This window comes from Antrostomus carolinensis, unplaced genomic scaffold (genome assembly GCF_000700745.2).
Source record: "Antrostomus carolinensis isolate BGI_N321 unplaced genomic scaffold, ASM70074v2 scaffold1447, whole genome shotgun sequence".
Classification (NCBI taxonomy): domain Eukaryota; kingdom Metazoa; phylum Chordata; class Aves; order Caprimulgiformes; family Caprimulgidae; genus Antrostomus; species Antrostomus carolinensis.
This window is the reverse complement of record NW_010329289.1, coordinates 1-16,498: the sequence shown is the minus strand read 5'-3', so window position 1 is coordinate 16,498 and position 16,498 is coordinate 1. Positions and strand designations below refer to the sequence as shown.

Genomic DNA, 16,498 nt, shown 5'->3' with positions numbered 1-16,498 from the left:
AAGAAACAATGAATATCCATTTCATCCAATAACACAGCACTGTCAATACTGAGTAGCTGTGCTGATAAAGCAAACTACATTATTATTATTATTATTATATTGTCCTGCTTCTCTCTTCACTACTCTATTAATCTGTAATTTAGTATATATACTGTTTCATTACAGTATATAGTTAGCATATGTACAGTAAACAATACTGGCCTAAAATCGAAGTGTCGCGCAAGAAATTTCCAGTAGATGGCTTCTGTGCATAAATCTGCAATTAACTTCTGGAGTCAAGCAAGGGTCGTTCAGAAAACCTGTCTCAAAATATTTTTAGACTTCCACTCAATAGAGTCATATAAAAATGTAACCACCTGCACATCTATCCTTTTCATGAACTATACATACTCCACAAAGAGAAAGTTAACAGCTGCAACTGGTTTGCTGGGATCACACCAAAAAAAGACAAAAGGGAAGAGAAATAAAATTTATTATAATACATGTTGAAATAGCAATGACTTAGCTGACTTCCTGCTCTGCTTTTCTAGGCAGAACAAAATGTGACTGAATGCTCTCAGGAAAGCCAAAACAAAATTACAGCGTAAGTATGTTGCCACACTAAAATCGCTTTCTCTTGATAATTTCTGGTTTCCAGCTGACAGGATGAGTTTCTTCAGTCTAAAGGGAAAAAAGAAAAATCTCATAAGGATTATTTTAAGTTGCAATTCACCTGTAACTATGGTTTAGTTTAAAATATTACTTTCATAGTATAATATATTCTATTTAATATTTAACATTAGCATTATCTAATCTACTGTGTACTTAATTTACCCAAATGAAATTTTTTATCATCCCACTGTCTGAAGTTCATTCCATGACTTTTTTGTTTGGTTTTTCTTCTGGTGTTTGGTTTTTTTTTGATTGGTTGGTTTTTCTCCCCAAGAAGGACAAAAATCAGGTTGGCAATGGCATTTCAGAAACAACATTGTACTGATCAAAGCACTGGAACAGGAATTCCAGATACAGTCCTTCCAGTGATATCTACATCAATATTCATAGATGCCACAGAGTCTACATTTCCCAATTGCAAAACGGATAAAAAATTCCTTATTCCTTTATATCAAAGAGTTGCTTCAAGTCTAATTATTGCAAAAATTACAAGGTTTAATAAAAATCCTTATATCCTTTATCAGAGTATGTCTTCAATATAAACTATATAATAATCTATTGTCTTTTCCATTAGTAAATGGATTCAGATTTGAGAATAACAGTTTGAAAATAAGCCATTTACTCCAAACTCTAAAAACCATGAAGGCAAATGACTAATCTAGATCATATACAGAAGTACAATAAATCTTTAAAAAGTAATCTTTTTTATAATTACCCATGTTTTAATCAATACAACCACACACAGTCCCCTAACGGCTTCAAAACACAACATACATTATTGTATTAACTTTTTGCCAAACTTCATCACAAAGGACTTTTGCAGAAAAGTTGATAGACCTTATTTGTACTATAGCAATTAATAAGAAATTAGGAGTGCAGAAACTAGCTGTTGTCCTTTTCATGTTATTACATACATATTGCTTTCAAACTTCAATCAAACGGATTATACAAGTCTATGCCTGTCCCTCACTGACATGTGTAACATTTGTTTGCAATTTTTTTTATTTCATGAAAATACATTAAAAAGACACTTTGACATACCGCAGTATCATCTTCTTTGTACACTTTTATGGTTTTATCAGCTTCAGCAGTTAGCAATCTGCTTTCTGACTGGTCAAAAACACAAGCAAATATTCCTGATTCACTGTCCAAAGAGCCTGGCTGTACAGCTGCATGTACTCTCTGGAAATTGTATCCAGTTCTCCAGTCCCAAAGATGCATGGTACCATTATCAGCTAAAAGAAACAAACAAGCATACTTCGTATTTTAACCAGTTAATTTCTATTAGTTTTCTAAAAATAGTGTAATGAACAACTAATAAATACATCAGGATTACATCAGCTATACATTCATGTAGAATAGCTCAGTACACCCTGTAAGGTTTTCCATTTTCTACTTGTTTCCTTCTTAGTTAAGAAAGGCTGATCTTTTTTAAGAAGGCTGATGGAAGCTTCCTTAGAACCTCATCCAGTTTTGCATCAGACAACCCAGACAGACAGTACACTACATCAGAGCAGCACACAACCCAGACACACTACATCACAGGGCAATTGCAGCAAGTTGCTTTGGAAGCACAACAAGGAGTGAGTGGCATTCTGAATATCGAGCTCCCTGTTCAGTAGCTCCACTAAAGCTGAACAAAGAGGCGTCATCCTGTCAAACAGATGACAGACATTAAGGATTCTGTGATGAGACACATACTTAACGTTTGGAGAGGTTCTATTTCAAATACATTTTAAACCACTGTCAGTATTACTGCTACTGCCATCAGCTACAGGGGATTCAAAACAATCTGAACTCTGTATTCAGAAGGATGTCCTCAAACTAATTTTTCAGTTACAAAAAAACCATCCCCTTCCCAAATCATTATTTAGCTAAAACAGATCTATTAAAAATTGCTCCACAGCTGCCAGCTAGACAAGAAATTCAGACATTTCAAGAAGAATGCTTCTACAGTACAATACTCTAAAGTAACCTCAACTTATTTTAATTCAGCATCAGCTTCTTTGAAGTTGCTGTAGATAGCATGAGGATATAAAGGGGGAGAATAAATATTCAATTTTTTTTTTTTTTAAAGTCACAAATATTACTAAAACAATAGGGTTTTTTATGTGGAGAAGGAACAACTTTCTGAAGCTTCAACTACTACTAACGAAAAAAGTCCTACAAAGGCCTTCTAGAAGTATCTTCAAAACAAAAAGATAACAAATTATGAGCTCAGTCCAGTATTTTGTCAAGTTCTTGCTCTCACTATGAATGTACCAGTTGTCGAAGAGTTTTATCCAAGTTTGAAAATCGAGGGTCCCCTTTATACATACTTGAAAACATAACTAGGGTAAGCTGACAATATAGTAAGCTATCTTCCAACTCCTGCTTAGCATATTTCCATCTGGCTCCACATCCCTAGCCTATATGACATACTCCATCAAACGGGACTGAGAGCACACAGGACCAAATGGGACAGAACACATTTCAGCGTTCCAAAGTGCAACTTCAGTGTTACTGTTGGTTTTGGGTTTTTTTTAATGCTCTGGTTACAAACACATAAATGTTTTTCTTAAGTACCTGCTTCTGCAAACTCATGGAACCCACCTTAAACGGTCTTATCGCCTGTGATGTTGTGAATTGAGTCCCATCCTTGCTTACAACTATCCAAAAGATTAGACAAGCAAAACCAACAGGTGAAAACTCATGCTCTGCAAGTTACGTGGACCAATACAGTCTAGCCTCTAAATTCACCTTCCTCTCTCTGCTAGAGCTCTCGCAGGACAATCACACAATTAAGCAACTAGTCTAGGGCCTCAGAGATTTGGGCTTAACTTCATCTTTAACTCTGGTTTCCCATACACCTCTGAAGTTGTAAAATTAGCACTTCCTTTTTCCACACTATTTACTAGTTTCTTGTTTATAACAGCATCTACATTAAAAACACACTTACCATCTCCCTACTATGCAGGCACAATGCCTTAACGAAAAGACCTGATTTCAGATGGAATTTCTAGAAGCTACTTTCAAAAAAGCTTGTCACTGAAAAAGGTCTACCTACGTACTTTGTCTTTTATAAATGTAAAACTCAAACATCACAAATTATGGTTTTAGCAACACATACTTCCACCAAAATACTTTTATTACAGTACTTTGGTAACCAATATATAGAAAAATGCTACCTGCAGCATGATAAAAATGTTCTTACATGAAATTTTTCATTATCAGATACAGTAAGCATTCAGGATTCTCCTTCTGTTCCCACAACACAGACACATGAACACAAACCAGCAGTTCCCAGACTTCAGGAGCTCACAGATCACTAACAATCCTCTAATGTATCAGATGACTATTAAATTAATGAAGCTTTTGAGTGAAAAAATTAAATTGGTGTGTCACAATAGACACAAAATCCTCCCAGAATATAAACAGGCACTGGGGCCAAGTTTCTTCATTTCAGAACACTTGAACACATAATATTGCTGAGTAAATGTGGTTTCGATTCACAGAGCCAAATAAAATTTAGAGATTAGCTATCAATCTTTTAAACAGTATAAAGATAACATCAGAAAATGTGTACAAGAAACAGACACCAGAACCAATGCATTTGTACTGCAGGAAAAAAAGAAAAAGAGAAGAGTTCACATTTAAATGGAACAGCAAGTTTTAGCAAGATGTTTCCATGTCCTGTCTTCATTCTCACTGCATTAACAAGTTACTAACAGAGAGCAGCCAAGACAGCCAGAAGTCTCACAGGCAGCTTCCAACTTCCATACCACTGCTGAGAGGACACTAATGATTCAGACTCAGGAGATGAGAGAGTATGGATTCTGGAGCTCTGCAGCAGCAGCCAACCAAGCAAAAGGAAACCTCTTCTCTGCTGCAGATTCAAAGTCCTTTCAAATACATTTTTGTGCATGCAGCTCAGTAACATCCAAGAAAATAAAAGCGGCCCTACTCACTATAAAATGAAGCTGTGTGCTGTAGCAGCCTTATATGCCCAGATAAAGACTTGCTCAGCAAGCATCTTTGTCTAAGGACCTCCAGCCATGTGTACGTGGGGGAATGGGGAGGGGAAATATGAACATGTATTTCTCATTTTTACCTCCAGACACCAGAACACCATCAGAATTTACAGCCAGCGTGTTGATAATAGCATTGTGACCAGAGAGGTTCTGAATGAAGTTTCCATCTGGGAATTTCCATTGTTTAATATTATCTGGAGAACCAGATGCAAATGTATAACTGAAAGAAAATAAGCACAGTGTATTGAAGTTCAAAATAGCCATAGGGATAGCAAGCATCCTTCACTAAAACTACTGATAAATGCTAGTGGCAAAGCTACTTAACATCAAAACTGCTTTTCTGACATTTTCACTTCACTTAAAATGAAGCAATTCGATGAAGCCATGAATTACCTGTCTCTACTGTTTCCTTTCCTTCCCATAGACTACCTAAATTTTATAAATTCTATGCCATATAGAATGTTGTTATGCAAACATGAAAAATGCACATTAAGTTCTTGTCAGCTGTTATTCTGGCAAATTTTCAGGTACAAGGGGATCATCAGCAAAAGTATCAGGAAAAAAAAAAAAAACAACATCCAAACAGAACAAAAAACCCCAGTATTGGCTAGTCTTCAAAAACTACATGACCAAGAATCATAAAGTATTGCAAAAAAATGAACTGTGAAAGATAATTTGTTCTACTGAGTTACCCAAAATAGTCAATTCCCTCATTTTAACATGTGCAAGTAGCCCCAAGTTTATTTGAATAGCATATATAAAAGCCTGTATTTTCAGTTGCCACAACATCTAAGCAACTTGCTGTCTATTTAACATTCTTCAATAACAAAATAGATTATTAGGAAAAAATACTGTAGCATTAAAAAACAAATACTGAAATACAAAATACTAGTCTGACATTTGCTTCTGCTTGATAAAAACACTAAGTTTTTTCAAAGAGGTATGAGCATGGAATCTGAAACTAGAGGTTTTTTTCACAGAATATAAGTAAAACGAGGGTTTTTCCCTGTTATCACTAACAAGGGTAGCATTAAATTTTTATAGTTTTTCAGACACACAGATTGGATCAGCATTCATATCAAAGATTCTGAATTTCTGCACTGACAGAATTTTGTTTTAAAACACTGAAGGTGTAGAAGTACTGCAGTTCCATGTGAACTCCTTTTCTCTATTGTTTCAATGGGGATTCATCCAAACAGGCAACTGTTGATGCATCAAAATACAATATCTAAATTCAGAGCACTTCCAACACCACCACCTTCAAAGATTAAATGCTCACAAGAAGTTTCTTTTCAAGGTGAGTTAGATTGAAATGGCCTGTGCAGTGAAGCACATATTAAAAAACCCCTTTGTAGCAATCACTGTCTCCTTCAGCATTATTCACATACGTACACTTCTAAAAAATTACTTAACTTTCTGCTAGCAATCACTCAGTTATATATTTATTATTAGAGTTACAGAGTCCAGTGTCACTGATTTCTCAAGGACTTCATCAAAGGCACGTACATAAATTCCATGGGGTATAAGATATTCTCAGGATTGCTAACATACACTAGTGCCAATACTTTGGTAGCACAGTGTAATTAAGGTACTTGAGAACTGATATGTACATTTTTACAGCATTCTAAGCTCATTACTTTTTCACATTATCATGCCCTACCATTCTAAGTCATCACTCACATTGGCTTTCTGTCACCACCCATTGTTATGAACTGTGAAACTGTAAAAGAATGACGAAAACTTACTGTCTTGGATGTAGCACTACTGCCCTTACAGATTTCTTGTGATTTGTTAAAGTAACACGAGTTTTTCCTGCCACTAAATCCCAGAGCCGTATGGTAGTATCATGGCTGCCTACAATGTAAAGAAAAAAAAAAAAGTAGAAACCATTGTATCGATTCTATGACCATTATTATTTTGATAAGGCAATCAAAACTTTATATGTGAAAGAGACAAAAATACTATACTTGCTACAAAAATACAATACTAATGCCACCTCAGATGAGAAAGATAGTGGGTTCTAAGTCTTTCTGTGCAGTTTGAAATCAAAGAATAACTAAGTAGTTACACAGCAAAGCGAGATTTTGACATAATGGGAAAGATGAACTTTATTTTTAACTATGGTACTGAGTACTTAACTGAGAACTGTGAAATATCACAGAAAATGCAAATCTCAGTACATATTGCAAAAAATTTAAACATCACAAACAAAGGAAGTGCAGAAAAATGTTCAAACAATGCATAGCTATATTTGCTTAAACATATTAATAGTATGAAATAACAATTGAATGGCCTATTTTCAACAGAAAACTAATACAAGAAATTGAGTAAATTAACAAAGATAACATTATGAGCCTCACATAATTACTGAACAAATACATTCGCAATCAGGCTTTCCAATCATGACACTTGTGAAACCATACCTGTAATAATTTGTGGTTCTGCAGCTTGGCACTTCACTGTTGCCACCGCATTTGTGTGTCCTGACAGTGTGTGCACACTGGCTTTTGTCCTCACATCCCAGATCTATGAATTGACAATAAATAAGGCAGAAGTCAGTAACAGGTGCATACTCAATGTATTTTAGGCACTGTCATTGATTACATAAATTCCTTGCCATAGCTCTACAGATTAAACAATGGTATCTAGGTTGTTATTTTTCATCTGACAATTCATTACACAACTGCCTCAGCTGGCAAATTTCAAGGGGAGCAGGGAGCCTGGCACTGAATTTCTAGATATATAAACAACTTAAAATCACCATAAATCCATACCGTCTTCTAATTACTAAGGGATCCTATATATACCATGTACTCTACCTACTAAATCAAGAAATAAAACATTCTCCTGAAGTGACACTGCGTTTTTGTGTATTCAGACTTCAGTTTTATCAACAATAGAAAACAAGGCTAACATAAATCATCTTAGCATTTTAATCTTGATTCATGTTAACATTTGGCAAGTATTACCTTTTACAAATGGAAGATGTTGAAACACGCCAATATATCAAGATGTTAAAACAAAACAATGCTATACTTACTCGTGCTGTTGAATCTCTGCTACATGTTACCAGTACATCTATTGTTGGATGCAAGTCTAAACCATAGACAGCACTTAGATGACCATGGTAATGCCTGATAACCTAGATGAGTAAAAAAACATACACACACTTTATCTGGATATTTGAAAGAATATTCTAAATGCTTGGATTTCTGGGGGGGACAGGGGTTGCAACTAGATGGTCTTTAAGGCTCCTTCCAACCCTAACCATTCTATGATTTTTATTTTTGCCACCACCAGTTAATTCCAATTAAAGAAACTAGAGCTTACCTTATTGTATTCAAGATCCCAGCATTTCACTTGTTTGTCTTCTCCACAAGAAAAGAGGTACGGACTTCTTGCACTTACTATCACCCCTCGTACAGTACTGATGTGTCCCGTCAAAGACAATTTCAATTTGCCACTAGCAAGGTCCCAAATCTGCATCAAAACACACATTTTGACATAGACAGATAAAAGCTACACGGTAATAGTCTGGGTACACAGTCCAGATGTAATTGATCCTGATGCATTTTAAGTTAAAAATTACAATAACAAACATTTGCTCTCCAGCTACTACCATGTAATAAATGAAGTCTCAAGAAGTAATATTCCACAAATACTTTATGACTAGTTAATAAAAGAAAAAAATGTTCTGCAGTTCATTATTCTGCAAGCAGTAACCAAGAAATTGTTTCCAAAGGCTGATGACTTTTTTTAAATAAGAGAACAAAAAAAAAAAACCCACCCCCAAACTTTGTCAGTGATTTCTTCCAACCTCTTACCTTTATAGTTCTGTCAGCAGAGCCAGTAACAAACCACTGATTTCCTGGTTCTACTGCAATGCATCTCACCCAGCCCAGGTGACCACTGATAACCTTTAGAAAAAATTAAGATTTTTCTAAATCAGAAATAATACATATACATCTGTCAATATAATTTTCATTCTCAACCACTGGAATTCATTAGTATTCACCAAGAAATACATGCTTTCCAAAGAGTCAAATGTTAAATTAAATCTGAAGAGAGTTTGATTTCTATTATAATTAAATGAAGAGACTACTAGAAATTCAGATGTTGTACACTGGACTTGGGGAACCTGCAGTACAGAAAGATCTGGCTCCCATAAGCAACTTTTTCAAATCCTTTGAGGGTCCGTAATGCTGTGGCTCAACAGCTGAGGCTTTGCAGAGAAAGACTGTATTTAAGCACAAGTTCCTTATGCTGCTGTATAACGCTTATACAATAATAGTTTAAGAACAATTATATAAAATATTGGCTATTAAATCACATTGCCACATAACAGCTACCTCTTAAAGCACACCACCACTTCCTTTTCCCCAAATAAGGAGTAATATGAATATGTCAGAAACTTTCTGGTAACAAAATACTGGAGCTGGATCTCACAAGAAAAGCTCTACCAATACATGGCTTGCTTACAGCAGCCTTTCTGTCTCTCTAATTTCTCCAAAGTCAGACAGCTAAAATCAAAACATGTATTTGATTTCACTGGATGTCATTATTTCATGTGCTGTCATACAGCTCATTTCAAAAGATCTAAAACACAACTAAAGTTCTTAGGCAGAAATACTTTAGAAAGCTAAAAGTGGAATCTTCTGACCAGATGAGATCACAGCCACATACATTTCAGCTGCCTAGATTCCTTCATAGTCTAGGAATAGAAATGGGCATTTCCAGGGAAGAAATCCAAGAAATAATTCATCTGGCCTATTTTAAGTCCCCATCTTTCACAAATGACTTCCAAACAAGCTTAGGAAGACCAGTTAAAATGTAGATCCTAACCAACATCTAAGATGAAACTCACATTTGGTGTTCCTGCTATGCGTCTATTTCCGAGTTGCTTGAACAAGCTTTTGTCCTGTTCAGCATGGATTTTGACAGCAAACCTCCACTAAAACTGCTGACATGTAGAATTATTACAGTGATTTGAATTGTATTTACAGTATCTCTCAAAAGAAAGTGCTCCTAACAAGTAGGCATTTTTCATCTGTTCACCTCTTATGAGTTTATTTTGGTGCCATTTTTTTCAAATGGCATTTGTCTTAATTTTTACGTAAAGTATATTCTAATACTGCTCTATTTAGAAAACCTATGTATTCCTTTGAGCTCAGGTGTTTTTCAAAAACTTACTTTTTGAGGTTAGCCTTAAGATTTATGACTAACACTATTCAGGACTCTTCTGAAGATGTAAATGCCTACATATGGTCTTATATTTAGAGGAACAGTGCAAAAACTATACAATTCTGATACTAGAGCATGAGATTTTTAAATATTGGGAAAGCCTAACACTCCTAAAGTAATATTCACCCTGTCTCGGACAAAACATAAAATTGCTTTAATTTCATAGTATGAATCAGCCCCTTAGGAAAAAAATGTACATGTTCAGACAGACACACCTGAAAACTTAAAAGGATCTGAACCAATGCATATGTTTACAGATTTTCCCTTCAACTCAGCTATCTTGCCATACTCATCACTAAAATGTTTGAAGACGGTATGAGATTTGGGGGGAATGGATGTATTTCTCCCTAAGAAAATTAAAAGGCAAATTAAGACTAATTCAAAAGCAAGACTAGAAGTCAAGCAATCTAAACTGCAGAGATAACTTGCAAATAAAGAATTCAGCTTTTTTCTCCCGTTTCCATAGCAAGTAAGAAGTCTGGCTGACTCAGACACTGACTGCCTTTAAGTGTTTTTGGAGACAATTTCATTACATTAACATTGATAGAATATTCATTTAACATGTTACTAGTTTCAAATTTTGCACCTTGGCTTTTGAGTTTCTCTACCAAAGAATCTGACTAGAAAAGACAAACTCTGTAATGAATTTATAATACATAAACAAAAGGGTAAAATTAATAATATTCACAAAGTAATTCATTAAATGGAATGAAAAATGTAATCTAATATATCTGTTATTTAAGGAGAGGATGTGCATATAGCACTTAGTTGTGATCACTTTTCATTTGATTTCTCATATGTGTGAATGAGAAGAAAAATCATACTTTGAGGTCTTCATAGAACATGAAATAATCATTTACTTTTATATGTGTGTTCATGTCATACATTTGTAACTTACTCTGTACAGTTTCCAAGGTGGATGCCACTGAGGTTTGGGCATGGTTGGAGCCTTCTTTGCCATCAATGCAGAATTTTTGTTTCCACCAGCTTCCACCATAGCCTGTAAGTTAAAATTAAGGTTACTCTTACACTTTACAACTTATCTCTTTGCCTAATACCTAAAGCCTTTTCACTCTGACATCTTAACACTGATTAAATTTAGTCAGTCATGAGATCTCCACACAACACACAAATGAATCCAGAAGCAATGTGGTGAACACTACAGACTTTTCACATTAGATGTGCAACAAACTCACCACGGACACCCCAGGAGGCTGTGAACGCTCAGATATTCCAGCATGCCTGTAAATATCACCCACGCCAGCAGCTGTCCGATTTGCATCCAACCTAGGTTGAATGTAAATGTTTGATAAATTGGAATCAACATTGTCTTTCACTAAGTAAGTGATAAGGTATCACAGGGCTGCATCCAGCCAAGTGCTGGACACCTCCCAGGATGGAGACCCCACAACCTCTCTGGGGAACCTGTTCTAGTGCCTGACCACCTCAAGGTAGAAGACACCCATAAATCTCCACTTTTCTCTCTTGAATTTCCATTGTTCCAGTTTCTGCCTATTGCCTCTACTGACATCCAACAAAAAAAAAAGTACAGAAAAATGATGCCTGGCCACACTGAAAGTAGTTTCTTTAAACACTTTATAAATTAGAACATTCAAAATACTCAAAGTAGCTCTTATCCTGACTTCTGTGTTTTGCCTTGAAATGCCCATAGATTAACACAAAAATGCCCATAGATTAACACAAAAGTGTTAATGAAGTAACACAGCATTACCTGGACTGAGAAGCAGGAAGAGCTACGGCTAAGGACTGTGCTGCAGACTCACTAGGCATCCTCTGGACCTTAGTATCTGCTGTCAGAGCCACACCTTGAAAGAAAAAAAAAACAACAAAAAAACAACATAGCAAAACCAAAGACAACTGCAATAAGAAGAAAATCCAGAAAAGTATATTATACAAACATAGATATACACACATACACCTGCAAACAAGACCCTTATAATATTAAATCCCATCATTCAATTACAATATTTTTCACATATGACTCAAATATACCGAAATTTTTATTTTTGCCCAAATTCTCTCCATTTGGATTCTACTACATATGTAGGTACACAATTTCTACAGTAGAAAATGGTACGATTCTGTCATTTTTCTTCTCATCCAAAGAACAGCAGATGACTTTAAAAAAATAAATTTAAAACTCTTTGCAAAGTATAGTTTTGGTGCAGACTGATTAATTTATTTCCTTCCCATTTCTGTATTTCTTTCACTAACCAAAGTTCTGGCAGTTCACAACAAAATTTGAGTGAGATGTCCAGGCTAAACCAAGAAATAACAACAAAAGAAGACTAATTTTTAACCATGACATATCTGATTCTATTAAAAGAAGACTGAACTTGAGGAAACCTCTGTGAGCAAGTCCTGTTCCCACAGTTACAGTTAACTACGTGCAGTTTTTTAATGGCTGAGGGTCCACTGAATACTCACATTTGTTAACTTACAAATCAAGCCACAACACATTTCCCACCATACTTGTAACAAACTTAAGCACCATCAGTAAAAGATCAACAGTTAGAACTAAACTGCTATAAGGAGAGAGCAGGGTTTACCAGTAACAGTGACAGTTAGCAATGGTCAATGTCACAAGACAGAAACATAACCCTACCAGGCATAGACAAAACCAAATGACACTAAAATTATTATTCTTTAATGCCTCTTTCTCAGAGCAAGGTGGTGATACCTACACCTTTATGTTATGGTGATAAAAAGCAGGATATATTTCCTCTTTTCATCCAGCTTCCTTCTAGCAAGAACTCTTGCCTCATTCACAACAAAATTCTAAGAGCAGCTCTGCCACAACAGTGGAGGCACTAGGGACCTGTGGGTCTCGCCAAGTTCTCTGAGAGAAAAGGGACCACAACATGAGAGAGGGGACTCCTAGAACATTTTTGTGCTGATGTTATGTCAGGAGGTGAAATATCACAGAAATGAATGACCATCTCACAGCAAACTCACATCCACTGAGGCTTACTGAGAAGACACTGCGTCTGTACCTAAATCCTCCTCCTATCCCAGAATATTTATCAGCCACAAAACTCTCTGCATCAGTTCTATGAAAGACTTCAATGGCATTTCGCACCAATATTGGCTATGGATTCACAGCAACAGGAAGCCTGCTCCTGCTAGGATGGAGGATGTCTAGTTCTGACAGGAAGGCAAAAATCCCAGGCAAACACTCACAGAATTTTACTTACCAGGCCCAGGTGGATATGGATGTGTACCAGTTATCAAATACTCAAGTTCTTGTCCTAAAGAAGAACAAAATTTCATATTAATAATTAAAATACATACTGCACTGCAAATGATGCACTCAAACAGGAAATAGAGGAAAACAGAGCAGGTCATACACAGCAGGAGAAACCAGCACCAACACTTAGGGATTTCTTATTTTCATTGATTTCATTTGTTCTGGTTACCTCAGTTTTCAAAAATTCAAGAGTAAAACAACATTTTTAAAATGGTGATGCCACTAGTTATCAATAGGGACTCTCTCTCAAGAGAAAAATCTTCATACTGATAATGATGCCTCTTGAAGTAGATATAATGGAAAAGGATTCAAGTACACAAAACCTAAGCTGGTCATGACAACTGACTGAGTGTGGTATCCAAAAAAAAAAAGGTTCTTAAAGTACATTTCATTATCTCTCAGTATCTTTTATTCTCTGAACACTTCCAAATAAAGTACCCTGGAACAAAAATCTGATCTAAAATAGGGCAGCATTTTGCTTTCTTTAGAAGAGAAGTTTCTGTATGGGGAACTAACTAATACATACATGTTTTATATATAGTCAAACATAGCTTGAAAAAAAACCCAGATTTAAAATATTTTGCTGGTTTAATAGTTACACACCTGAAAAAAGTCTGAAAAAGTTATACGAAACAAAATTTTAAAAATTTAAAAAACACAACAACAGAGCACGTCCTTGACTATCGAGAACTTGAAAAGGAGAAATACATCACTGATCTTTCTCCTTCTAGCTCTTCAGTACAGCACATACTAATGTTACCATAAAAATTACCCATTTTACTAATGAGGTACTGTAAAAATTTCACAGCACTCATATCACTCCTTTTTAAAACAAACTTCTTCCTTGTTCTGAATCACCTAACTATTGTGGACCCTAGCAAAAAAAAATTACCAAACAATGAAACAATGGTATTTTGCTGTCTGTCTTTATCTCTGATAGACTCACACTGGACTGTATTCTTCAGATTTTACATCAGCAAGACTGTCACAGAAGAAAGGACATATATACCACTAAGAGCAAACTAACCTTGATTTCCAGAATACTGTTTGTGTCCATAAGGATCCCCGGTGTTTGGGCCTCCTTTCTCTCTCAAGTTTTCTTTAAGAGTCGGCATGTGTAACACTGAGCCATACTCCGTACGCAACTTGACTGTCATCTTCACTTTGTGACTGTTGGAAGAGTAAAGCATAATCCTGATTAAAACCCGAGCTTTGAATTGTTGTTAAAGTTTTTAAATACTTTAGAGAAGATTTCATACAACTTACTTTAAAATTCTAATATTTGTCTTCCCTCCAGACTACACTGCTAACTCTACAGCAACAGCTGAACTCCTGACTTGGATGAAGCAATCACTAACATAATTTAAAACTTTGAGGCACACCAGTAATTCACTGATTATAGTACTTACCTTTCTTCATCTAATGGGATAGGCTTGGCATTATCAGCTACAAACATATCATGAGTTCTCTTCAAAGATCTGAAGACAAGTGTATGCACAGAATGCTTTTGGACTTCCTGAAATAAAAAAATATTTCAGTACATTTGGACATAATTAAATTAAAATGGAAACAAATTGAACTGAGCAGCAACTTCAGACTTCAGTAGTGTTAGATGACACAGCACTATTTACTTCACAGAAAACATCACTCTTAGAAACAAAAAAATAAAGTTTAAATTGTTTAAATTTAATGTTTAATCAAAATAATTTTACTCTTTCTTGGAAACTGCCAGGACTTTGAAAAGCAAACCAACAAATTTGATATAAATTTCTGCACTGGCATCTACATGACAAATCCATGAGCATGCAAGCTTTTTCCCTCATGCTTTCCAGTTCTGTTTTCATACATCGGCAATAAAGTAACGGATTCTGAAAACATTCCTGTAAATTTTATTTCACTACCACTATAAAAAGAACAAGGACAATCATCAAGTTTCTGTGCACAGTGTCGCTTCACATAAGCTCAGCACAATTTACTGAGATAAAACTTGTCAAAAACCTGACAAAACTTGCTTTCACAGAATCATAGAATGGTTTGGGTTGGAAGGGACCCTAAAGATCATCTAGTTCCAACCCCCCTGCCATCAGCAGGGACACCTTCCACTAGACCAGGTTGCTCAAAGCCTCATCCAGCCTGGCCTTGAACACTTCCAGGGAGGGGGCATCCACAACTTCCTTGGGCAACCTGTGCCAGTGTCTCACCACCCTCACAGGAAAGAATTTCTTCCTAATATCTCATCTAAACCTGCCCTCTCACAGTTTAAAGCCATTTTCCCTTGTTCTGTCACTACCCACCCTTGTAAAAAGTCCCTCCCCAGCCTTCCTGTAGCCCCTTCAGGTACTGGAAGGCAGCTATAAGGTTTCCCTAGAGCCTTCTCTTCTCCAGGCTGAAGAGTTTTTCCTTTTATAATTCTTGTTACTAAAACCAAAACATACCTAAAATCTCATTCAGGAACTAACAAGCAGCATTATAAAGCTATTAACTTGTAGACAGTATTTGTTTATCAACAGCACAATTCAGTATTTTATTAACATTTTCCTCCCAACAGACAAAACAATCATTAGAAATCTCAGCCTCCTTGCTTAGCTACAGAACCAAACTCTCTGCCTGCCTGTATTTGTTCTATATGTCATACAAACAATGACAACAAACTGGAAGCTACATTAGTAACTCCTGGCATTGGATATCACTCCATTTCCCAGTCTCCAAGACTCATTACACAGATGCTTTCCCCATTAAGCTCTTTGTAGGTTCTGTTTTCCTGTGCTGGAAGCTGCCCACTCACCAATTCATTTTGTGGTGGCTGTTACCCTAACTCAGCAGGACCCACACAAAGTTTTTTGCTCTGGCTCAGTGAGCTCCTGCAAGCTGCAGGTTCTAAGTGGAAAAAAAAAACCTCAGCACTTGGAATTAGATTAGGAACTTCATACAACTGCAGAAAGAAGTAAGAATTATAGTACCTAATTAGTACTCAACAACAGCTGCCGAAATCACCACACGGGCAGTAGGTAACACAATGCCTCCCCAAGAGGGAAGAAGCAGCTAGAAATATTTTTTGACAGAAACACCACTATGTAAAAAACACCTAGCAGTGTTACATGGGGCTGCAGTCTTTGCATCTTCTTCCATGCTCCTGACAACAACACTTACTTTTAAAAGTGCACAGTATTCACTTCACAGTAACTACTTCACGGTCTATAAAACCAGTGCCCTTCTCCCCAGCTTTACTTCCATAAAAAAGCTACCGTTTCCTTTGCTAGCTGACAGAGTCTGTAAGTCACCGGAGGTTGGGCACCACAGCATCACCTCCCCAGCACCAATTTCGCCG

At 36.2% G+C, this 16,498-nt stretch overlaps 1 protein-coding gene across 1 annotated transcript; it reads right to left on the bottom strand.

Moving 5' to 3' along the window:
- Positions 1–120: 120 nt before the first annotated feature.
- PLRG1 (pleiotropic regulator 1) lies at positions 121–14,692 on the bottom strand (the record flags this gene model as incomplete). The annotated part of the gene is made up of 14 exons (XM_029086075.1): positions 121–660; positions 1,693–1,886; positions 4,742–4,881; positions 6,407–6,515; positions 7,085–7,187; positions 7,702–7,803; positions 7,992–8,141; positions 8,486–8,578; positions 10,801–10,902; positions 11,099–11,189; positions 11,635–11,728; positions 13,118–13,171; positions 14,198–14,340; positions 14,580–14,692. Coding segments are annotated over 14 exons (1,548 nt in total), but the record flags the coding sequence as incomplete, so codon positions are not given.
- Positions 14,693–16,498: the final 1,806 nt, after the last annotated feature.